The sequence below is a fragment of the Camelina sativa genome, chromosome 8 (genome assembly GCF_030686135.1).
Source record: "Camelina sativa cultivar CO46 ecotype springtype chromosome 8, ASM3068613v1".
Lineage (NCBI taxonomy): Eukaryota > Viridiplantae > Streptophyta > Magnoliopsida > Brassicales > Brassicaceae > Camelina > Camelina sativa.
In genome coordinates, this window is record NC_141887.1 from 28,866,586 (window position 1) to 28,890,709 (window position 24,124).

At 37.5% G+C, this 24,124-nt stretch overlaps 3 protein-coding genes across 28 annotated transcripts; all 3 read right to left on the bottom strand.

Annotated features, from left to right (window-relative positions):
• Window positions 1-27: 27 nt before the first annotated feature.
• Window positions 28-11,422, bottom strand: LOC104708820 (nucleolin 2). 26 transcript variants are annotated; one of them, XM_087460889.1, is made up of 21 exons: window positions 11,167-11,422; window positions 10,919-11,023; window positions 10,752-10,809; window positions 10,594-10,675; window positions 10,451-10,477; window positions 10,276-10,311; window positions 10,091-10,151; window positions 9,936-9,988; window positions 9,802-9,834; window positions 9,482-9,677; window positions 9,331-9,385; window positions 9,092-9,191; window positions 8,932-8,999; window positions 8,759-8,843; window positions 8,535-8,666; window positions 8,289-8,456; window positions 7,895-7,940; window positions 7,695-7,732; window positions 7,036-7,287; window positions 6,686-6,940; window positions 6,359-6,609 (listed from the first exon to the last, which is right to left on the bottom strand). In XM_087460889.1, exons 2-10 carry the CDS (start codon window positions 10,993-10,995, stop codon window positions 9,550-9,552), a joined length of 555 nt encoding a protein of 184 aa, XP_087317015.1. In that variant the 5' UTR covers window positions 10,996-11,023; window positions 11,167-11,422; the 3' UTR covers window positions 6,359-6,609; window positions 6,686-6,940; window positions 7,036-7,287; window positions 7,695-7,732; window positions 7,895-7,940; window positions 8,289-8,456; window positions 8,535-8,666; window positions 8,759-8,843; window positions 8,932-8,999; window positions 9,092-9,191; window positions 9,331-9,385; window positions 9,482-9,549. The 26 variants fall into 26 exon arrangements, with proteins under 26 accessions (XP_087317024.1, XP_087317026.1, XP_087317010.1 ...); XM_087460891.1 differs by having other exon boundaries at window positions 7,036-7,139; window positions 8,166-8,456; XM_087460888.1 differs by having other exon boundaries at window positions 8,166-8,456.
• Window positions 11,423-12,872: 1,450 nt separating this feature from the next.
• On the bottom strand, window positions 12,873-15,685 carry LOC104708821 (dnaJ protein P58IPK homolog). Its single transcript, XM_010425451.3, has 9 exons — window positions 15,281-15,685; window positions 14,833-14,998; window positions 14,526-14,727; window positions 14,245-14,405; window positions 14,058-14,151; window positions 13,756-13,968; window positions 13,595-13,672; window positions 13,292-13,510; window positions 12,873-13,190 (listed from the first exon to the last, which is right to left on the bottom strand). Exons 1-9 carry the CDS (start codon window positions 15,408-15,410, stop codon window positions 13,005-13,007), a joined length of 1,449 nt encoding a protein of 482 aa, XP_010423753.2. The 5' UTR covers window positions 15,411-15,685; the 3' UTR covers window positions 12,873-13,004.
• A 1,126-nt stretch (window positions 15,686-16,811) lies between these two features.
• On the bottom strand, window positions 16,812-20,592 carry LOC104708822 (zinc finger protein JACKDAW). Its single transcript, XM_010425452.3, has 4 exons — window positions 19,897-20,592; window positions 19,101-19,500; window positions 18,014-18,270; window positions 16,812-17,883 (listed from the first exon to the last, which is right to left on the bottom strand). The coding sequence occupies exons 1-4, from the start codon at window positions 20,081-20,083 to the stop codon at window positions 17,186-17,188; spliced, it is 1,542 nt and encodes a 513-aa protein (XP_010423754.2). The 5' UTR covers window positions 20,084-20,592; the 3' UTR covers window positions 16,812-17,185.
• Between the last annotated feature and the right edge of the window lie 3,532 nt (window positions 20,593-24,124).

The following is a 24,124-nucleotide window of genomic DNA, read 5'->3' on the forward strand; positions in this document are numbered from 1 at the left end:
TAGCTAGCTAGCTAGAAAACATAGTATATGTTACAGATACTACATCCTAAAAAAAAATTTATCTGTATTTTTTCCAAGTCAAGGGATTAGTAAGATCAAAGTCAGGAAAAGGATTAACATCATCATCATCTGTCGGTAAGGTTGCAGGCTTAACAATTGCAGTCCATTCTCCCAAGTCAGTTCCATTAAGTTTCAACGCCTTTTCTTCGGGAGCTCCTCCAGCGAACCTCACAAAGGCAACACTGATACAATTTGAGATTATAACTAAAACATGAATGAGAGAGAGAGAGCCTGGAAGGAAGAAGCCACAAATAAAAGAAAAGAAAGGTACCTCTTGAGGATACCCCTAGCAAAGTCTCTGGGAACATAACAAAGTACGATATCTCCACATGAAGAGAAATGTTTTGCCAACGCGAGCTTGACATAATACTCTGGCAGCGAAGTGTCATATCCCTCAACGGAGAGCGTCGTGAAAATGCTAATTGTTCAACAATTTAAATTTTGAATGCATGCAGGTGGAGATAAATAATACTATGACAACAAAACAAAAAAGAATCCCCAAAATAATATCCGATTTATTCCCATTAAGATTCATATTATTTATATTGTCGGTTTCGACATCAGCAGCCTTCGCACGCTCTTCCTCACCGCGCTCATCTCTCGCTTTCCTGAGTCGCTTCGACTCGGAAGTGAGCTTCCGTTGGGATTGCTTTAGCGAAGCCGTCAGCTCCTTGACGAGCACTGCATTCTCCTTGCCCGATCGCTCGGCCTGAACAAGCGCATCCTGAACGAGCGCAGTCTCTCTCTTAGCCGCACGCACCTTATCCTCGTATTCGCCCGTAAGACAGTTAGTCCAGCTTATTGCCTGAAACATCGAGAAAAGACAGTCAAGTTACAATCAAGCAAAACATGAGTCAATGTCAAGTTGAACCTGAATCTGCCGACGAACAAGGTCATCGTACTCAGACGAACAAGCCAAAACGCTGGGAGACAGGAGAGGAACGAAGTCCCCAGGAATCTTGCTGGCAAGATCCGCGCAAGCACGCGAGTAACCGCAAAACACCAGGTCTTTCACATCATAGCGAAAGGACAACGAGTGATCGATGCCCGCACGACCATCCTCTGCATAGTGGCTACGTCTAGGGTTTCCTCCAGCATCACTCCGAGGACTCGAGCGCGACGCCCTCTTTCGAGAATGATCGCCACCTCCAGCTGCAGGAGCCCTCCCACGGGGTCTTGAAGAAGGCTTCTTCGCAACACGAGTCGCAACAACTTCGGCTACACGAGTTCTACGACTAGGATCACCCCCGGGGACAGCCACCTCGCCATCCTCATGCTCCACCTGACAATCTCCGCTCCGATCTCGGCATTTGGTGCAACAACCTCGGTTGCGACAGCAGGAACATCCTCGGCATCGAACAAGTCAGCGTAGCATGGCATCGGGCAGTCTCCCATTTGCAATCCGGTCCGTGAACCTATAGAATAAATAAGAGTCTTAGATAAGAAAGCACACAACCCCCGAGACGAAGGAAAGCTAACAAAAAACTTACAAGTCTTGAGGTGTGAAAGAACGTCCGACCATCGTAAAGTCCCGCTAAAAAGAAAAGCAAAAGCTTGTTCAACAGTTTCGGAATCGCAAGCACCAGAAGGTGGAAGATCGCCTGCAAAAATAAAACAAACGAATCGGAAAACAGAGTTAGAAAGATCCAAAGAAGACGAACCCAACCCAGTAGTGGCTACCGGGAGTAAAGTTCCAAGCATGAGGGCAGGTCGTGTCGGGATCTTCGACAGAAATTTCGTTTATTTCTACGAAGAAAAACTTCCTCCGCCAGTCATGAACATGGCTCTTCTGGCCACGCAAGATCGTGAGACCTGGCGTACATCAAGCACATCATAGCCCCGAACTGTCATGCGTAAATCGAGTGACCCGCTCGAAAACGTCGGCGCTCATCCTGATATCCATATAGTTGCCAACAATCGTAAGCCCTACCGCGTTACGGATGGTGGAGATCGACAGCTGCGAGAATGCAATCTTCCGACGCGCACAATAACTCATCAAAAATTCGGGAATGGGGAACCATAAGCCGCACTCCGCAAAAAAATCCACGTAGACGCAGAGGTGACCCGCTGGGCAGTCCCACAGACGTTTGTCGAACTTGGTAATACAAGCTGCAGATTATTCGGCATCCCGAAGAGGTCAAACACACGGGCTATGGACTTGTCATCGCATAGAGTTCGTCTTGGATCACGGGAGATACGCTCATCATCACCTGCTTGATAGTCCGGTCCGGTGATTCTAGCACGATCTTTGCGACATCTTGAAGCCCCGTCTCTTGCAGCAAGGCCGGCGACCAGCGATCTAGTGGCGCGCTCTGAGCAATTACGCTCATCGTACGCGAGAACCTTCCCACAGTGCTGACCTTGGGTAAGGGGAATCAAACTAAGTGCTTGGCTATCCGTAGGGAACATCTCTTCGAGCTCCCAAACATCTTCATCCGTCAAGTCCGCCAGATCTGTCACGACACCTCTTCCTTCCGATGGGTCCCACCAGGCAGGATAACTCATTCCGGTTTCGTCAAAGCCTGTCTCTAGCGCACGGTACTGACCATCTCCAAAATCCTCTGGAACGTCACCGAAGACATCATCTCCAGAAACCATAGCGCAAGACCTTGCAAAACCAACCAAGCAACCGATCAGTACGGGAGCAAAGACATATCAAAAGCGCGACAGATTCCGGATAGAACGAACACACTCAAACGTACTGCGTGCTGCGTACTGTGTACTGCGTACTGCGTACCGCGTATTGCGTACCGCGTATTGCATCCCGCGCACTGTCCTGCGTCCTGCGTACCGCGCACTGCGTCCTGCGTACCGCGCACTGCGTCCTTTGTACCGTGTACTGCAAACCGCGCACTGTCCTGCGTTCTATGTACTGTGCACCACGTACTGCGTACTGTGCACCACGTACTGCGTACCGCATACTGCGTACCGCATACTGCGTACCGCATACTGCGTACTCCGTCCTATCTTATCTCGCGGAGACACCTGCGAGAACACCATCTCACCAATCGGACAAACATCGAACTTGGCACATATCACGTGAACACGCACGACGAACACGTGTGCGAGCTCGCCATCCCATCTCGCAATCTCTTTTGTCAAGCGTATGGCCCCCTTGTAACGAGCACGACCTCGCCATTCTATGTCTACGCCTTAAAACTCCCAACGAGGATAGATCCATGAACACACCACTGTACAGACAAACCCCCGTCAATCCATATTGCCAACGCGCCATCTCGCCAGACCACATCTCCATGCGCGAGTTCGCCAATCTCTACCTCACCAACCTGAGTCCTCTATTTTCTTGAGCTCGCCAACGGTCAGCTTGTTCCCAACAACGTACCAAGACGGCATCTCGCTACACCAACGCCTCCGCCCCGTAGCATCACCACTTCGTCTCCGAAAGTCGCAACCAACCTTGACCTCGTCATCATCGTACGGAGCCCATCTCGCCAACATCCAGCTCACTCCAGCTCGCCACCTCGCCGTCAAGAATCCCCACTTTGCAAACAAAGATCCTCGCTCCGCCCCTCCTCTCTATCGAAATCTGCTCACCATCATCTCATCTCGCGTGGAGACCTGACCAGGACGCCTAACGGTCCCAATCAAGGCAGGAACAAGCGGGTGTGGGGCGACCAAGACGCCTAACGGTCTTGGTCGGATCTTGCGGCGGCAAACTGGTGTGGGGCGACGAAGACACCTAACGGTCTTGGCCGGATCTGGAGGCGGAGAGACAAAAAAGCTTCCCGGTGATAACCAAGCCCGGCGGCGGCGAGAAGGCGAGGCGGCAGCGGCAAAACGGTGAGGCAGCAGCAACGAAACGGCGAGTCAGCAGCAGTGACGAATTGGAACGATTCGGCAAGGCCGGCGACCTGGTGGAAGCTTGGCGACCAGGAAGGAGTTCGGCGGCAGAAGAGCTGAACGCGCTAGGACCGGATCCAGCCGCAAGGAGCAATCACCGGCGAGATAAACTTGCCGGACCAAGCGGCGGTGATACCGCAATACGGCGAGACGTTTTCGGCGGCGAGACCATGTCTCTCACAAACCAAAATCTGCAAATAAGAGAAGAAGATAAGGGAGAAGAGAGAAAGAAGAAATTACCTTGTGGGAGGAAGCAAAAATTAGAAGTAAAATTAGGTCAAAGAGACATATTTATATGGAGGGGACCAGCGCGTTGACCGAAGTAAAAAGGAAAACCCTAATTTTGAAGTTGTCTCTACTTCCCGCGCCTCGGGAAACATGCAGAACACACAAAACTCTCGTTTAAAACCCGAGAGACCTCGAAAAAAGTGTGCAATGCACTATTCATCTCGGAATCTCCCGGATGCCTCAAAAAACGTGCGCAATGCACTATTCATTTCGGAACCTCCCCGAAAAACATGCGCAATGCACTATTCATCCAGGAACCTTCTGGAAGGCCTTCAAGCTCTTAAAAATCTTCTGTTCCTTCTCCAAGACGGACCTAGAGACGCAGAACTGTACCGACGGGCTCAAGCAAGCCATCACACATCGGTCTAGGGGGGAGGACTATTGTTGGATATGGGCTTTGCCCCCAACATTTACAGAAGCCCAAACAGAAGATCTTATGAAGTTTTGGGTCTGAGGTCTTGGATTTGGCCCATCTGGTCGCAGGGGTAAAATTATCATTTTACAGAGAGACAGAAGAAACCCTAGGTAAATGACCCACTATAAATACCAGAGGTCGTTATCAGAGAAAGGGATCCACTTTTTAGGCAATTAGAGAGAGAAAAACAATTATTTTCGTATTAACTACGCTTAAATCCTTGATTGTCATTTTCTGTAAACTCTCACTTCAATTCTTCGTTAATAAAAGGACTAGCTCCGATTTATTCCCATTAAGATTCATATTATTTATATTGTCAGTTTGGTACATCAACATTTTATACAGACAAAATAGATTAATTTAGATTTTATATTTAGAGAAATGCTTCAATCTGAACCATATTCTAACATGAGAGGTCCCTATAAGTGAAAAGAAAAAGCCGGTTAATTATCCACCATTAAACGTAGTGAAATCTGATCACCAAAAGATATGACGATAGGATTATTGTGTAGTTATATTACCTGATCACCAGAGACGATAGACTCTGGATTGACCATACCAGAAGAATTCTCCAGCAGTGATTCTTCGAGTAGACCATCTTTCACAAGAACTTTGGACACCTTGTAGGTTTCTTTACCATCCTATATGTTCTCTTTCTCAAGATTCACCAGAAACATATAAGTTTTTCCAATAAGATTTTTCACTGGAGCAGGCAAATTGTGTGGGTCCACAATCTGTATTCAGATAATATATTTAGTGTTATTAGGTTTCAAATTTCTATAATTTAATTCAAACTACAGACAGTGAAATTTTATAGAAAATACCTCATCAACTGAGCCATCAAGAACGGTGGGAGCACTCACACCAATAATCTCCGAGCAAATAGAATCAAACAACAGAAATTTTGACTCACCAGTATTGTCCATGACATTAGTATAAAGCATAAACCTGTTAAATGTCGGACATATAGAAGTCAATAAGATTCATATGGTTTGTTGAAAGTATGTATGAACCAAAAAATCATAATTAAATTATAAATAGACGTTGTAATTACCTTGCAACCACATTTGTGACTCGTTTGTTGCAAGTGTCACACCAAAACCTCGGTTTTTTGCCTTTGTTTTTCTCACCATTCTCTCCATCATTGATATGAGCAACTTTCTTGTTGCAAGAACGACAACTTATGTAATACCAAGCCGAAGTCTAGCCTTTCCAATCTAAAAATCAAGATATTCAGTGATTAGTTTCTATAAAATTCATTACAACTTAACAGACTTAAATAAATAGATACCTCGAAAGAGTTCTTCAACTCTTCAATGTTTTTCCTTGGGAAAGCATAATAATCTTCATTTTGAACAGGTACAATCTCCAAATTTGGTTGTCTCGCACGGTACATGAGAGTCAGGCCATCACTTGGCAGACTATCAAAATAAACCGTTATTCATATATTTAGGTAATGATTTAGCAAACTAAGTTACACTATTGTTGGAAACGAATTGACGTACGCTTGTTTGAGAATGTCAACTTCATGTATCAATGGGGTTAAGATGGACTTGAGAAGCATCAAAGGAAATAGACAAATATCTAACACCTGTTTTGTAAAATATTTAGTAAAATAAACATTGATATTTGACTTAGATGAGTGTAAATGATGATGAAGTCTTTACCCTTGTAGGATTTTATCTTCACAAAGGGGAGAACACAAATGATGATGCTTCCATCAGAATGTTGACATGATCTGAAAACCCTCTCCGCAAAGGAACCCCATAAGGTACATGTCATTCTCTCATCTTTATACAATAGAAGAAGTATATCGATTAGATAAGATATTTATCTCTAGATACTACATGTATCAATATCTAAAACCAATTATTCAAGACATAATTATGTTTCATCTCTAAGCTCGAAATCAAGCTTTGTGTTTGGCTTATTGTTGGCTTCCAGGTTCTCCAAGTCACCAACGCTTACAATTTGGCCAATAGCATCTGAAAAATGATTATATGGTTAGTAAATCATTTTTACTGGAGAGTTTTAATGAAATATAAATCTATATATACTTACCAACCAAAATATGGGGATTAGCTTCCCCACTTTGGATATTCTGAAACTTTGACAATGACAGGAACATATCTTCAGATACAAGATCACTCTGCAACACCAAAGTTCCGATGATGAAGGCCATCTTGTACAGATGGGTAGTTGGTCTGAACTGTAGCTAAGTCCGAAAGTCTCAATGAAAACCCAGTTTCCAACAAGGAGCCTATTCACGTACTTGGTAACCAATTCCTTCTTAACTAATGCATGAATTTTTTTGCCCTACGATGTGTAGATATAAATGATACATTAGTTGAACCGCGGGAGAATATGTGGATTTGTTTCATTAGCAAAAGAATTAGAGAAATTGTTCTTACCAGAGAATCTGAGACAATCAACTCAAGAGATTCACCAGTACTTTGACGCCATGCATGGAGTACCTTCACTTGTACCCTCCATGCGGTCTTGTAGGATCTAACATCTTTTAGGAAGGCAAAAGTAGCAGCCATTGGTGATGGAAAAATGTTTACGGTTTCTTGTGAGTATTATATGAGTGTGGTTGCTTATGTTAAGTTGGGTTGGCAATGTTACATATTTATAGGATTATGATTAGGTGGAGTAAATGAGATCTGTTTAAGGAGAAAAAATATTAGAGTTAGCGAATAATAAGGGAGATAATGAGTACAATTTTAGTTTGATAGAATATTAGTGGAATATGAGATATTTTGCTTGTAAATGCTGTTTCTTTGTTTTGATTTTGAAGATATGTTGGACGGTTAAAATATTTTCGAATCAAGAAGATAAATCGGAAATCTCGGCGTCCATCAGATCGAAGGAGAGTTAATCTGTTTAGTGCAGTTTTATGGAAAGATAATATTGAAATAAAGATTCCAAATTTGATATGATTTATTTTGTAATTAGTTAAATCAAAAAAATTAATACAATAGCAGTCTTGTAAATAGGTGGCAAGTTTAGGATTTATTTGCTAAATGTACTTTGCAAAATGTATATATATATATATAAAATAAAAATTTACCGGGGTTTTGGAGCGTCTGCAACACTGTCATTCGAATCCTAAAAGGCACAAAAGATCTAATCAGAAAATTCTACTCACCTCATAATATAATACTTTTCTTACATATATACTTCATAATCATAAAACCATTATTTATTAATTAATTAATAGAGAGAAGCAGAGGTTAATCAAAAAGAGCGATTGAGTTAGAAGAAGATTACTTTGTTGGCGGATTCTTCCATGGTGATATGCTGACTTTGCGATTACCTTTAGGGTTCCAAAGATTTTTTTTAGATATACGCGGTTTACAAGAGGGTTTTTAGGATCGTAGATGGAAATTTTACATTCCGTGTGCGTTCTGCGTTTTTCTTTTTTTCTTTTATACGGTTATTGTCACTACACCATTATTAATTCTAGGGTTCCTACGGTTATTGTCACAAACTAACCGATTCCGGTTTTTCTTTTGCAGTAAAAACTTAAAAAGAAACATACCTGTTGGACCGAACCGTGAGTAACGAACGATGGCATGTTGGTAAATTAGTTTGACACCCCTACTATAATAAGAAAGACTTGGTCATTGGAAAAAAAAATAAGAAGCAAAGTTGGAAGGCAAACCGTGGAGGAGAAAGAGAGAAGCTGGATTGCGGGTAGAGGAAGCAAGGTGTGAAAAACGACATGTAGCAGACACAATCTCTCCTAAGTTCTGGCTTCGTACATACATGTCTCGATGGAGAAGAGCACCGTTGACTTCAGCTCTAAGTACAAGGAACTCTAATCACGGACCTGAAATTGCTGAGAAATTGCGTGAGAGAGGGAAAATTAAAGACATGTAAAATAGAAAGCAGAGAAAAAACATCAAACCTTAGCCTTTGAGTTTGGCTCTGCAAGCAGCTCTCTTTCCTGAGTCCACCAGTCAACAGAACAAACATCAGCTGGGGGCCCTCCACTTGGCTCCTTGTGTTATGTATCTTCCATGGTCAACACAACACGCATCTACCAGAAAGAGACATATCAAAACATATGGAACATTGTCGGATCCATAAGAAGAAGAAAACATATGAAGATTCAGAGTCAGAGAAACAGACCTTATTATTTTTAGTGTAGCAACTATCATATGATGGAGGTAAATCACAGCAGCCATTACAACTTCACTATCTCATCATGTACAGCCTGCAACATAGACATGATAAACCACACTTCAGTCAAGATAATTGTATCCAAGCCAACTACCAAAAAGAGACAGAGAAAAAAATGGAACCTTGGCCACTAAGTTTGATTTGCAAGCAGCCTCCTCGAATCCACTGTTCTATGATAAATTTCCAGAAGCTGCACATTCAATAACTTCACATCTGAATAAGGATTAACTTTAAACATGTAAAAAAAAAAAGAGTAAAGAAAAGGATTTTGAAATCACTTACAGAGATCAAGAGAAAGGATACTAAATTTCCATTCGATCGTTGTTGTTGCTGCGTCATATAGTGTGCATCATCCCGGATTCTATGAAGAAAGTGAACCCATCTAGAGAAGCAACAAAGGGAAAAAAAAACAAAAATATCAGTCTCCTTCTGATCTAAATCGTAACAAAGACCCAAAAAGAAAAGACTTTTAAGCAAAGTTTAACTCAATCTGTGTGTGGATTGGACACGGAAAGTTTTACCTTTTGGAGGACATGTTACATCTCCAACTGGTTTTGGGATGATCCACAGGGGGGCCTGAAAGAAAAATGGTAAAATTACATGTAACAAGACATTAGAAAATCAAACTGAGTGGTGTAAAAAGATGCCATTCAAGTATCGGGAATTACTTACAAGGAATAATTGTTGTTCACTGTTTTATGATAAACTTTTCAGAAGCTGCATCATGTTCAATAAATAGCTCATTGAGTTTGATATGCAAGCAGCCTCTTTCCTCGAATCCACCATTGGTTCCTACTGATATTTGTATCTTCCTTCCATGGCCAACAACAGCCTTCGGTTTCACTGAACTCCATTGGTCTCGTCTTAGCTACACAACACAGAACATCACAAAGAAGACAAATACAAATCAATCAATAAACAGAGATCAAAACGAAAAAAAAAAAAAAAAAAAAAAAAAAAGAGAGAAGAAGAAGCAAAGTTGGAAGGCAAACCGTGGAGGTGGGAGAAAGAGAGAAGCTGGATTGCTGGTTGAGGAAGCAAGAAGGTGAACATGAGTCATTACTTTCATTGGAATAGTAAACATGATTCATTAGTTTCGGATGGAGATTCGAGACAAAAAAAAAACCTTTAGGAGGACATGTAACATCTCCAACTGGTTTAGGGATGATCCCACAGGGCCTGAAAAGTAAAAGCATATGTAACAAGACAAAGACGTCAAAAAATCAAACGAGTAAGTAAGGAAAGAAGAAGCAAAATTAAAGTATCGGGAATTATACTTACACAGGGCATAATAAGTGTGTTGTCCACGGTTCTGAGACTACTTTAACCACACACACACAAGCTGCATCATATTCAATAACCTCCACATGTGAATAAACGATTCAACTTCAAACAGGTTAAGAAAAAGGAATTTGAGAACAGTTACTTAACAGAGATTAAGAAGAAAAAAAGGATATAAATTTTACATTCCATCGTTGTTGTTGCTGCGTCATATAGTGAACCTGTAAAAGAAAAAAAAAAAACACATGGTTGGTTAATCGAAAATATCCTATCAAGTATATCAAAGTATGAAACTTTCATTGGAATAGTGAACATGTTTCATCAGTTTTAGATGGAGATTAGAGACAAAAAAGGTTTCACCTTTAGGAGGACAAGTAACATCACCAACTTGTTTTAGGATGATCCACAGGGCCAGAAACAAACATATGTAACAAGACGTCAAAAAATCAAACGAGTAAGTAAGGAAAGAAGAAGCAAATTCAAGTATCGGGAATTATACTTACACAGGGCATAATAAGTGTGTTGTCCACGGTGCTGCGATAACTTTGCCACACAAGCTACATCATAATTCAATAACATCCACATCTGAATAAAGGATTTAACTTCAAACAAGTTAAGAAAAAGAAGAAAAAAAAACAGGAAATTGAGATCAGTTACTTACAGGGAGAATATTAAGAAAAAAGGATATTAATTTTCGATTCCATCGTTCACCTCTCATACTGTGAAGAAAGCAAAAAAAAACCAAAATATCAGTCACTCATTCCGATCTAAATCGTAACAATGGAAAGAAAAAAAAAAAACAAACTTTAAGCGGATTTGTTAACTCACTCTGTTGTCAGTGGAGCGTAACTTGAAGCTCGGGGAAGACCGTGTTGAATGAGTCGGGGGTCTGTCAAAAAGACCATCAAGTATCCATCAGTAGAATCAGGTTGCCTATATAAGAAAGAAACAAATCAATCAAAAAAAAATACAAACTTTTTAAAAATCAAACTCGTTTCGAATCAAAACCCTAACTCAATCAAATCAAAAAAATCGAATTCATAGATAAAATTCAGAAGAAGGCGAAAACAAAATACCTCAGATTTGTTCAATACCCTATTTAGTCGCCGTAACAACCAACGCTCTCTCGCCATATCTTCAGATCGCTTCAGACATGTTTGCTCCTTGTCGACATAAGAACGAACCCTCTCTTACTCTTCTTTTTATTATTATTTGTCTCTCTTTCAGGTAGTGAAGAAGAGAAGAAGAGTCTCTCTCTCTCTCTCTCTAATCTTTTGTGTCAGCAGCAAAGTGAAGATGAGAAGACAACAAGACCTCTCTGTGCTTATTAGCGAAGACAACCAACCGCAACGGGTTTATATAAATATTAAATAAATAAATAAATAAAAAGGAAAAAACTCATATCTGATCACAGTCATTAGATGCAATTATATCTTAGATCCGACGGTGGATACATCATTAAACAACAAAGGAAATATCTGTAGAAGAACATGGTAAAAATCATATCTTATCACAGCCATTAGATGCAATTGATATTTTTGATCCGACGGTGGATAGATCATTAAAACAAAAAAGGAAATATCTAAAGCAAACAAAAGAAATCCTTTTTCCTAATCCACGTGGCAGTACCCAACGGTTAAACCAATAAAACAAATCATCATATAATATTTGGCCACTTCCCATTACAACCATTAGATGCAATTGTATTTTAGATCCGACGGTAGATGGAGCATTCAAATAAAAAAGAAAATAAATGATCTTAATGAAATTTAGAAACCTGTTTGTTTATTTTGTGGTTTATACACATTTACGTATATACACATTTAAATGCAAACCTAGTTAAACCAATTTTTTTTTGGAAAACATATACGTCTATACACATTTAAATGCAAACAAATTAAAATTCACAATTAAAAGTTTCAAACAAAGAAAAAAGAAATCTTAATTACACGTTCATTATAGTCTTAATACATGTGAAATTCTACTTGAAAAAGTATTTGTGTAAATTACTTGTTCAATTAGCACAAGGCATTTCACAATTTTGGAGCAACATTAAATTTTGTGCTAATATAATATGCCTGCGATGGAGAAAATTATCTTTAGAACTGATCGAATCTAGATATTGTTTTTCCTATCTCAAGCTGCTCCATCATCAATATTGAAGATATGACCACCTTGATATCTTTTTTAACGTCTGTCCACTACCTCTCGACATTCGGCAACATAACATCAGAATCAGACCAAGGGTGTTGGTTTTCAAATCTTTGCTACATCCAAGAATTTGGAATATTTTAATGAGAAACTAAGGAAGAAAGGGACCAAAAGCTTATAAGCGAGGGATGACATAAGATCCTCACGAGGAGTGGGAGTGGCTGCTCTTGGAGCTTATGTCTCCTATACCTTTTGATCTTCATCATCCTCTTCTCTATCTTCTTCCTCGTAGAACCTCGTCTCCTTTAGATCGTTCTGGTTTGGCAGAAGATCCTCAACTTCTAATTACATTGCAACACTTGCACATACTTATAGTGGTTTCTTACCACACACACCCGTTTTGTTTAGTGTTAAGGCTTAATAGCCAATTTTGTCTTGCTCAATTTCGATTAGCGTTATTTGATTAACTGCTTCTCTGTGGATACAACTCTGAGAGAGAGAGAGAGGGAGAGAGAGTTTTTCTCGAGGCTCCACGTTGAAAATTTTAAGAATAAGAACAAAGAGAGCTTCAAATTTGTTGTACTTTAGGATTGTGAATTTGTGATATAGGTTGTGTTACTATGTGTTACTGTTTTGATTCAAAATGAGACAGCATTACGATTAATATTGCACAAAACTTTTCTGATGAAAGAAAGGAAAATGTGTTTTTTGAGTATAATTCGGAAAGTTCAGTCTCAAGTTACATGATACTTTCATGTCCAAGTTAGAAACCGAAACCGCCAAAACCACCACCACCGCCGGGAAAACCGCCCTCAAAATGGAAAGTATACTGTTGTCCACCACCACCACCACCATGAAACGGATTGAATCCTCCACCGCCGCCTCCACCCATATCTTCAAGATCCTCTCCTCTGTCAAATCTCGCCCGCTTATCGTCATCTCCAAGAATCTGGTCAATTCACACGTTAGATATACAATAAAAATGAGTGAGCCACAGGAACGCTTGTGTGTGTGAGTGAATATGAAAGGGGATTGTGCATTTTGTTGAACCTCATAAGCTGCAGCGATTTCTCGGAACTTGTTCTCAGCTTCTTCTCTATTGTCTACGTTTTTATCAGGATGCCACTGTAAAGCAAGCTTCTTGTAGGCTCGTTTGATTTCAGAGATGGAAGCAGTTTTGGAAATTCCAAGAATCTTATACCAATCTTTTCGTTTGCTCATCTTTAGTGCCTTCTCTGCTCTACCAAGTGCTTCATGAATTTCCATGTCCTGATATAGTTAGATGCGTATTTAGTTACGTTAAAAGGGTATCAGAAACACACTGACGATAAACAAACTAATCTTTAAACCAACCTGAGAGTTTTGAGCGGCTTGCTTCAAATCCTCCACAGCTCCTTCCCAATCTTCAAGCAACAGTTTAGCTTCTCCCCTCTGATGAAGTAAGTAATCAGAAACCTGTTTGTTTGATAGCAAAGTTGCGAATGTGTACTGATATGATACTTAATGATTTGAACCTGATGTAAAGCTTCAATCAATTCTCCATCGATGTTAAGTGCTTCATTACAGCTATTTAAGCCGTCTTTTCCACGGCCGAGCCTGACTGAGACCTTGCATAATCCAAGATAGAGATGCACGTTATTTGACGTGTGTTCAGGGTCCAGAGCAATAGCTTCTTTATACTCCTCTGCTGAAACTCGCAACTTTCCTTTGTTTGCATTATCTTCTGCCTGCAATAATAGAACACAAGTTTTCAACACACTAAATTGGCAGCTAAAGCTCAATGTTAGGGGAAGACGAAGAGGTTTGCAGGACTCACGCTTTTTGTTTTCTTGAGCAGTTTTTTCAGTCCGAAGTATGCTTTCTTCAGTTCACTGTGTTCCGGATCAAGACGAAGCCCTTTTTGGTAATGCCTGAAACAAAGAGTTTAATCAAGCGCAAATCAGTTTTGGAGCCAAACTCTCTCTCCAAAATGAAAAAGTGGTTTGAATGAAGTTAGAACAAACCTTTGGGCAATGTCATGATCTGCTAAATAGTAGTAGGCACGGCCACGAAGGAGCAAAGCCTCAAGATTATTTTCATCTTCCTTGAGAATATAACCAGTCTCAGAAATTACAGCAGAGTAGTCTTTAGACACCATAAGGAGCTTGACTTTGAGAAGCTTTGCCTGAAATGAAAAAAAAAACGAGGTAAACAATAAGAAACTGCATGATCAGAGGAGGTACTACTAAAATATATATATATATATATATATATATATATGTTAAATAGCCATCAAGAAGAGAACCTTAGAGCAAGCTGGGGAGAAGACAAGAACAACTTTATCAACAAATTCAAGAGCTTTCGCAATGTCCTTTGATTCATACAAAGTTGAGGCAGTCTCCAAAGCACTCTTAGCTTGATGAAGCTGCGAGAGCTCTTTCTCAGCATTTGAATCTCCTGATTTAAATTCTAGATATTTCTGGTAGTTATTTTCAGAGTCTTCGTATCTATATAACACAAGAAAAAAAAAAAGCATCATAGTCAGAGCCACATCTTCTAATCTTTTCAAGTGAAAACCAAACCAATAGAACCTTTTAGGCCAATTTACATACCTGCAAAAATGACGAAGCACAGAGGCACGCTTAAAATAAGCTTCAGAAAGAGCAGGGTCTGCTTCGATGGCTGCATTCAGATCATCGAGGGCATCACTGTAACGCTTAACCTTGATACTTTGTGAAGCCCTCTCATATAACTCAGCAGCTTCCACTGATTGACCATCTGTACAAACAAAAAAAGCCCTAAATTCATAAGTAAAACCAAATTTGATCAATTCATAATGTGGGGAGCTAGCAAAAACAGAGCCCTAAATTCGATTCCAGTACAGGGATTGCAACAAACCCAACACCAAAGAAACCAAATTTCCGAAAATAAAAGAAACGATTCACAATTTGGTACAAATTTCTAAACCCTAAGATTACCCAAATCAGCTAAACTTAAAAACAACAAACATGAATTTTCACGCCACATGGAAAAAAAAAAAAAAAAAAAAAAAAGGGGTACCTAAAGTGGAAACGAGAGGCTGAAGAAAAAGAAGTTGGCAAGCAAATACAAAGTTGAGAAGAAGAACAGTGTATGCCATTCCTCTCCAACCTAAGATATCCATCCCTGACCAAACTCTGAACAGATCCATTCTCCCGATTTCAATACATATACATACACACTGTCTTGTCTTGTCTTGTATTGTAAACGGCCCAAGGTCACTACACCCACCCCCACGAATTTGAAAAATATTCAGAAATCAAAGAGAGACGAACGAACGAACGAAAGACTTCGATTCTAAGCAAAAAGCTCCACGCGAATTTGTGTGTTTCGTTCGGATCGAATTCGAAACCTTTTTTCGATTTTTTGATTTTGCATGTTTCTTCAAAGTGTAAACTAGTAACAACACGTTGTTCTATCCAATCACTATGATCCACGTGGAATTTGTTTTACGCACTTTTTTAGTTTTGCATCTTATTACCAATGAGAATCAAACACGTATGACTAACTGTTTACACGTAAGTTCTTACACTGCCACGTAAGATTATTGAGATTCTTTTGGGCCTATTAGATTTGTGGCCTCTATAACTGGAAGAGATCAATATAGGCCCATAATGTTAAAAGTGTAATTAAACGGATCAGTAGCACAAACTTAAACCGATAAAGGCCACGTAAGATTTTTTTTATTTTTTATTTTATTTTGTAAATTAGATTTTCTATTTTGTGATTTTAGTTATGCCGAGTATCAAACTAAAATACAGAATATTTATTAGAAGGAAAAAAATGAAACCTACTAGTACTAACACCATATTATGAAAAAGGAACTTATTGTCCATATAGTTAGAGGCATGTATAATAGATAATCTTAGAGTTATAGTGTTTGACAATGAAAAAGGAATAATGCATGGATCCACAAGACGACATAATTCATATTTCCTATGTACAATAATACTAGCTATTAAATTATAGTAGTAGTAAATAACTAATGTATGGAGTTTATAGAATAAGTCAAAATAAAGACAAGGCCTATTAATCTACTGAAAAGTGAAAATTAAATTATTTTCATTTTATGCAGAACCCAAAGGTACATTGACATGACACACATCTCTAGAACTCGAGTTTGGATCAAGTACCTATTGAAAAGGAAAGTTCAACAAGGTCGTTCAGTTTCAACTGGTTTTAAAAATAAAATTATAGTACATATAAGAGTTTTGTTTTTTACTAAAGAAAATTTCTGTTGACGTAAAATATTGTGTTTGCTTTTTGACTGAAAACTTTTGAAACGACTTTGGGTTGTCTTGGAGAACATTTTGTAGGATATTGTCAACTTATCTAAATTTCGAATCGTTTGCCAAAAAAAAAAAAATCTAAATTTCGAATCAAGAGTAGTGACCAGTATGTATATATGCCATTATATTATTTCTACACAAAAATATCATAAATGATTAATCCAATGATTTCCAAGCGAGTTCCGACCCAACATTCTTGCGATTGGGATAGAACATATCAAAATATCACATGAACGACGTAAACAGTTTCTAGATGAACAAACTTGGAAAAGCCTCGTGAGGATTATACCGATCATATTTTTTAATATCTCATTACATAATGAAAAGAAAATAACATTTACAAAACGACAACATTGGAAATACATATATCCATGCATCATGCATGTCATGGTATATATGATGGCGATAACCATAAACATAGTAAAAGTACATAAGATTCAATGTAAAAATTGATATGATGATGTCTTGTCAACCTTTGTCCCCACATTCCGACCGCTTCACAAGGGGGGGTACGATTCTTATTAGACTTGTCTCCTCAAAGGAACTTCCAATCCTAATTAAACCCAAAATCTTGCTCCCCCATATTTCGATTGATCCGATCCAAATATAATACAACGTAATTTATTGCAACTCACAATCAACCCAATGGAGCAAACCTTGCGAGTTCTTGAGGCAAAAACGGACGACGGCCTGTTTGGTGAGGGTGATGTTCGTTGCTCACTCCTAGAAAATCCCGGGTTAGACCCATCTGTTGAACCGGATTTAGACCCGACCGGTTCGATTGTAAAGGATTATTATCCCCACTATTAGTGGTTACACCACTAAGCGGAGGAGGAGCAAGATTGTGACTCTCTCTTGAGACGATGGTGTTGAAGTTGTTGTTGAGTTGTTGTTGGATCATCATTGGAGAAGACGATCTAGGAGGAGGAGGAGAAGCGGTGGCTGAGGATGAAGTCATTGTTGGGCCGGCGAAAAAGGACGGAGCGGTGGAGGAATTGCTTCTAGTAGAGCCCATTTGTGCAGCCTTTTGTAGGAGGGCTGTGGCAGACATTGGAGAGAGAGGCTTGTTTTGTTTGTTTTCCGAGGAAGAGGAGAAGAGTGGTGAGAAAGATGAGTCTTTTACGGTTTGGTGTTGTTGTTGTAGTGATGGTAATGAAGCTGAGGTTTGTTGTGAAGTTGAGGATGATGATAAGGTGAGATTAGGGTTTGTGGAGGTCGTTGGAATCTGGAATTGTTGGTTGAGGTGGTGGCCGGAGAAATCGGGGAGGGATGATGATGATGACGGGAAGAGGTGGTGGTTGCCTGTGGAGGCCATTTGAACCATCTCTGATAGACCTAACGGAATATAATTATATAAATGATAATAGTATTATAACATATTCATCAAATTGAAAAACTGATCTATCATAGTATCATATATATGAAATAACTATTTAGAAAGATATGTTTGATGTGATATATATACCTTGCGCATGCATTGCACTTAGGTCATGGCCAAACCCTAAACCGAATTGAGAGATGGCAGCATTAATGTCGGAATGATGAACTCCTCGATGAACAAATCCATGTGGAAGATTTGGATTATTCATAACATTTGAATCGCTTCCAAAATTCAGATTAGTTGCAGAGATCACCGTATTGTTATTACTTAGTGAGCTCATCCTTGCACCTTCTTCAGTCAATGCGTCGCAGAACGCTCTATGTGTGATGAAACTATCTTTCCTATAATAATAGATCGATTAATTATTAAAAAAAATGTTTCAGATTTTGCTCAAAAATTGAAGTTAACGAGATGAATAATAAAAAAAAGTCTATATAATTTAAGTAGTGAGACAAGGGCATTGATTATTAAAAAGAGCATTGAATTTGAAATCATTAGCAAAAGAAACATTCTTGGCCAGGGTAAGCATTTATTTCTCCTATGCAAACTCACGACATGAAGACAGAAACAAACATAAAACTTATACTATATATCACATATATGTATATATCATCTATAAATGTATATATGCATGTGGTTGTTGGCATAGATATATATATATATATATATATATATAGCAAGTTTCTTGCCATATCGTGTGAATAGAAGAAAAGAATGAAGCCAAATAGACATGTACACATACAAACACACAAAATAATTCATAGATGCTCATGAATCTCATCGATTATCATACTCATAAAGTTGCAGCTTTTCTTTCGAAATCTTCAACATATAAATAAAAATAAATGCTCCCCAAAATTCAGAAAGTCTTCAATTAATGTTCTGCTCTAATCCAAGTTCTCAACAGATATATCTAATCACAAGACATTGCACACATACTCATGCCGACACTAAGATATATATATATATATATATACAGACACCTATATCTATTAGACTTTGTTACACAATTTTTTTGAGCTCTAACACTCACATGAATTATTTGCCTTCTTTTCATCGGATATTGCTATTAGAGATATATATTACCAAGTTCTAGTACTTCAGATAGCACAAACCCAACTTATACATTAACCAATACGAAATATTAATCTCGTACGTAAGTAATTATTACCTGGAGAACAACGTGCCACAGTCACATTTATACTCGCGAGTGCCACAAGTTTTTGCATGTGCCTTCCAATCAGACTGAACAGCGTATTTCTTAGAACACTTTTCACACTTCCACTTCTTTTCGCCGTGTTTGCGGCTATAGTGTTTCTTGATCCCTGTGAGGTCTCCAAGGGCCCTGGAAGCATCATGGTGTACACAAGTCTTGATAGGACATATGTATACTTTCTTCTTTATCACCTCTTGTTTGGACCGTTGCTTCAGCTTCCATGGAAGGTTGTGGCCACGGCGATGGAGTTGTAAGTTCTGGTCCCTTTGAAACCCTTTGTTGCAGATCTCGCATACGAATCTGTTTGTTGCCATGAGTGTTGTTGGCGATAGAGCGATGACATCAGCATCTGGATCTGTCCATAGATATGTATAAATATGAGGTATTATCATATATCAACGCACATTTTGTTCTAATGACTCCAAAGATGTTGAACGGATTATTAAAAAAAAAATATGTAACATGACAACACGGATACAATAAGAGAACATATGCATACAAGCAATATATAGACAGATGTATGTGCCTATATGAATATTGAGTTTGTGATTGTTTCAGCAAATAATATATATGCATTTTTTGTGGCTAAATGTTATTTTCATTAGAAAGCAGATTATACAAAAATATGGAGCTTTATTTTATGCTTAATAATTTTTAAGTATCTGTGTTAGATATGTAGAAATTAATACAAACCAATATATTTCTATATATGTATATACATGTGGGTATATCATGGTGTGGAAGGAGTTACCTGGAGTGCCAGGTTGATTTCTCTTCTTCTTGGCGGATGAAGAGTTTGGTTTAGCATTAGGGTTAGGGTTAGAATTAGGGTTAAGGTCAGGGATCTGTTGCTGAAGATGATGAAGGTGTGTTTCTTGATGAACAAACCCTCCCATGGAAGATGAAATAGAAAATGGATCTCCTGGAATCATCTGCATATCTATTTTGATTTAAAAGAGAGCTAGAGAACAAGAACAAGAACAGCTGGGTTTTGTTTTTTTGTAAAAATCTCGCAAGAAAACAAGAAGATGATCAGGAGCTTTAGAACAGTATACAAACAAAAGAGATAGTTAATTAGGGTTTAATTTGTAGAGAGGAGAAGAAGAACAAGAACAAGAGCATATAAGTTTTTTTTGGGTTTTAGGGCTTGAGAATGTTTGAATGTGCTTGACTCTTTGGTTATGCCAAATGACAAGAAAAGACCAAAGAAGATGAGGAAGAAAATTTCAAGGCACGAAAGTGTAAGCATATAGAAAGATTATATTGAAAGAGGATTTGTTATTATAAACAAAAGAAAAGAAAAAACTATTACAGGAATAAAGTTTTTTCTTTGTATTAAAAAAGGTTGAGAGATCTGGGAGATGTTCTTATAGAGATCTACCCTTAGTTGATATGTGAATTATTTTCAAAGGGAAAGTGATGTTTTAAAATAAATAATATTTTCTTCGAAAAGGCCAGTCTCTTCCTTTCTCGCAGTTACATAGACACACGTGCATGTGTACATCTATGGTGTGTTTAAAACTTGGGGGAAGATATAAGATAAGGAAAAGTATCCTTAATTATACTTTTTATGCTATTGTTATTTGAAAAATATTAATTTATGTTGACATACAGTATAATTAGATGGATATTTTGGTATTATTTATTTAACTAAAATCTTAATTCATATAAATTAAACCGACCGTAAAGAAAAATTATTTGTTACGGTCATAATCATAAAGGGTTACTTAGTTTTGGCACTTTATTGTTTTATGTTATTTGTAATAAGTTTTTTCTACAAATTAAATTAAATTTTCATTTTCAGAACATACACAGTACTAGTATATCTTTTGTAAACAGTAAATGATTAACATCTCTATGGACTCGTACACATATATGCAAATTCAAACTAATCTATATATAGTCTAAATCATTTCTCTTATATATAAAATCTTGCTCTATGTTAAGTCTTTTTTTCTTAATAATATCATTTTTATAAGGTTGCGACTTGAAAAAGGTTTAACACTTCGCTAATAGAGTTAGTTTGCCAATGCAATATATAACAGTTTTTATTAGTTAGTATATGAAATTCTACGTTTATTGAGATATGTATATGCTATGGTTTGGATCTATATAAATTTAATTGGACATAGTTTCAACTCCTATTTTATTTATAAAATGAAAGTTTTATTCACCCAAGAAATTGTATTTGGCAAAGGAAAATGTTCGGTGTCCCAAGAACAAAGCATATAGGTAGATGCAAAAAGTTCCCGTTGTTTAAAGGGAGCACCATCTTTGACTCCCAAAAAGTTTTAGGAACTCAAAAACGCCTTTTTGTAATTTGTATTTTTATATTTTTTACTATTTAAATATTTTCATATTAATTGAATATGCAAATTACTCCTAGCTAGATAAAAGCGAAGAAAAGTAATTTAGGTTAAATGTGAAGTCAAAATGTGGCATCGATCAATATATATATTGTGACACTAAATCTATGATCCACTGTCGCTAATAGATCCAGAAGCGAAGAAATGATACTCTAGTGATACGCCACGTAGTAAAACATGTACTTATCACTTATGTTAGCGAAAATTATCATAACAATCAACTTAACCTTTTACCAAAAAAAAAAATTATCATAACAATCTTATTGTTAGAAGTCGATCATGGTTCATGAAACATTTGATTTGTTCTTATCTATTAATTCGTGAAATAATAAAAAGTGCAAACAGATCTGAAAAATATGAAATGCATGCGATTGATCGTTTGCTATGGACAAAATAAAATTATTGGATTTCTTGAGTGGACTTACAAATTTACGTATTTTCTTACTCATTCAAGTGTGATCTTATTTTGCTTTTTCTTCTTTTGGTTTGTGCAATCGAGGAAGTGAGAAGAAAAGGGAATTGCCTTTAAGGAAATAGATCGAAAGAAATGATTAAGGCATAATTACAAGTTGGACCAAACATAGCATGTTGCATGTTCTTTGTGTAATGTGAGAGAGAGAGAGAGAGGATCTTTGGCATTTCCCGATGAAGACGATAGGACAGTCCGTGACGCCTGTCTCTCTGTCTGTAGGACCCTCTTTTTGAAGCTATGATTCTCATGCACATTGGTCTTCTATTATCATCCATCTGATCATAGTTTTTCTTTTTCTTTCATCAATCTTTAGTCACATAGAGAAGCTCATGAACATCATGTTGATAATGACTGTGACTCTGTGAGTCGCTATGAATATATGGTTTTGGGGTTTAATTCTAATACAAATGGGTCTCTAATTAATTTTCTAGTACATACTTAAAAGTTTGGTGTTTTTGGTTGCATTTTTTTTTCGTTTAAAATTCTTAAATGTTAACATTACCTTTTTTAAATATTTTGTAAACGCAAATATAGTCTGTCCTACTATTTGAAAATACACCTTAATTATACCAAATACATAAAAGATAATAGCTATATGTGGTAACTGATAACATAAAATAACGATGACTCATTATATCAGTTTAAAATTCTTTCGCATCAACACATATATACCCGAGTTCAAATTCCACCTGCGGGTCTTAACTTTGTAATTAGCAAAGAAAAAGATGTTTGTCAAAAAGTAAATTAACGCAGACAAACAGATATATGAAGACCGACTGTGGTTTAAATATAGTTTTCTTCTTATAAAAAAAATAATTCTCTAAATGATAAATAAAATGAACTAGTAGTACAATAATTATACATATATATTATAGTAGATTAGATTACATTAAAAATTCCATAAAATAATGCAACTCAACCTCTCTTTTGGCCTTTTGTGTTTGCCATCTTTTGGTCCATTGGATGCTTTCATATTCCCCTCTTGGTATCCAAAGTTTGTGTCTACGATTAAGAAACGTATTATTATAATTTATCATATATACTCACACTGTCACACATAATTATGAATGCATATACAAATATACTAATTATTTTGGGTTCAACCGTAAAATAATGAGCAAATAATTAATTTTAATTTGTATTATCCAATCTTGAACTAACGATTTATCTGACATCGATTATGAAACAAAAAATCGTTGGAGAACTTGTCTAACCAAAATCAATTGAAGACCTAGAGGTAAATAAAATTCAATAGAAGAGTATATACAAGATACAGTTATAATATGTATAGTTAGATTTGTATAAACGCAAAACTATAAAATAAGCAACAATATATGTATTGTTACAAACTTCATTTTATATATGGCTCCACTTGTATTTTATTAATTAGAACTTTGTAACAATTCAAATAATTGAATATGGACGCCGGACTTACTTAAATTCAATCGGTCAATATTCAAAAAGCTCGACGTCATTATATAAAGAATTACCATCGCAACGATTAAAATAAAACAATTTGATCGAGATATAGCACTCGTGGTTTTTGGTTAGAAGTCAGAACAAAAGTGATTAAGATCACTTGTTTCATGTTAATCAGTCAATCAACTATCTTTCGTTAACATGATGCACTATATAAATTTCTGATAAATGAAAGACATGCATGAATCACATTTTTTTTTTTTGAAGGTATGTTTTTTTTCCGGATATGAGGCCCCATTAGGATACAGTATGTCTCTATTTTATTCTATGAAGCTATAACGATGCGGTTCGTACTTGGTTTCTATTAAGCAGATATTTAACTTTTGCAGCATTGTTTTCTAGTTTATTTTAGTTTGACCTTTTAAAGACAAATACGTTGTGGGTTCAATGTTGCAACTGTAACACAAAAGGGACCGACGTGAGTTTTTAAGCCCACAATACTTCCAATCTATTTGTTCCTTCCCAATTAAAGCCCAGTAGCCCACGTAAACATGTGGTTTCAATGGTTCTAGAGAATGATATAAGTTGGAAACAGAGGAACCTTGTAACTTCTAAGTCGTCGAGAAAGTTTCACATTTCAATTACCCAACCTCATGTGACGCTACACGCAAGCGTACCACCGTGTTTTCAAAGTATCCAACCCTGAGGGATCACTAGACCTT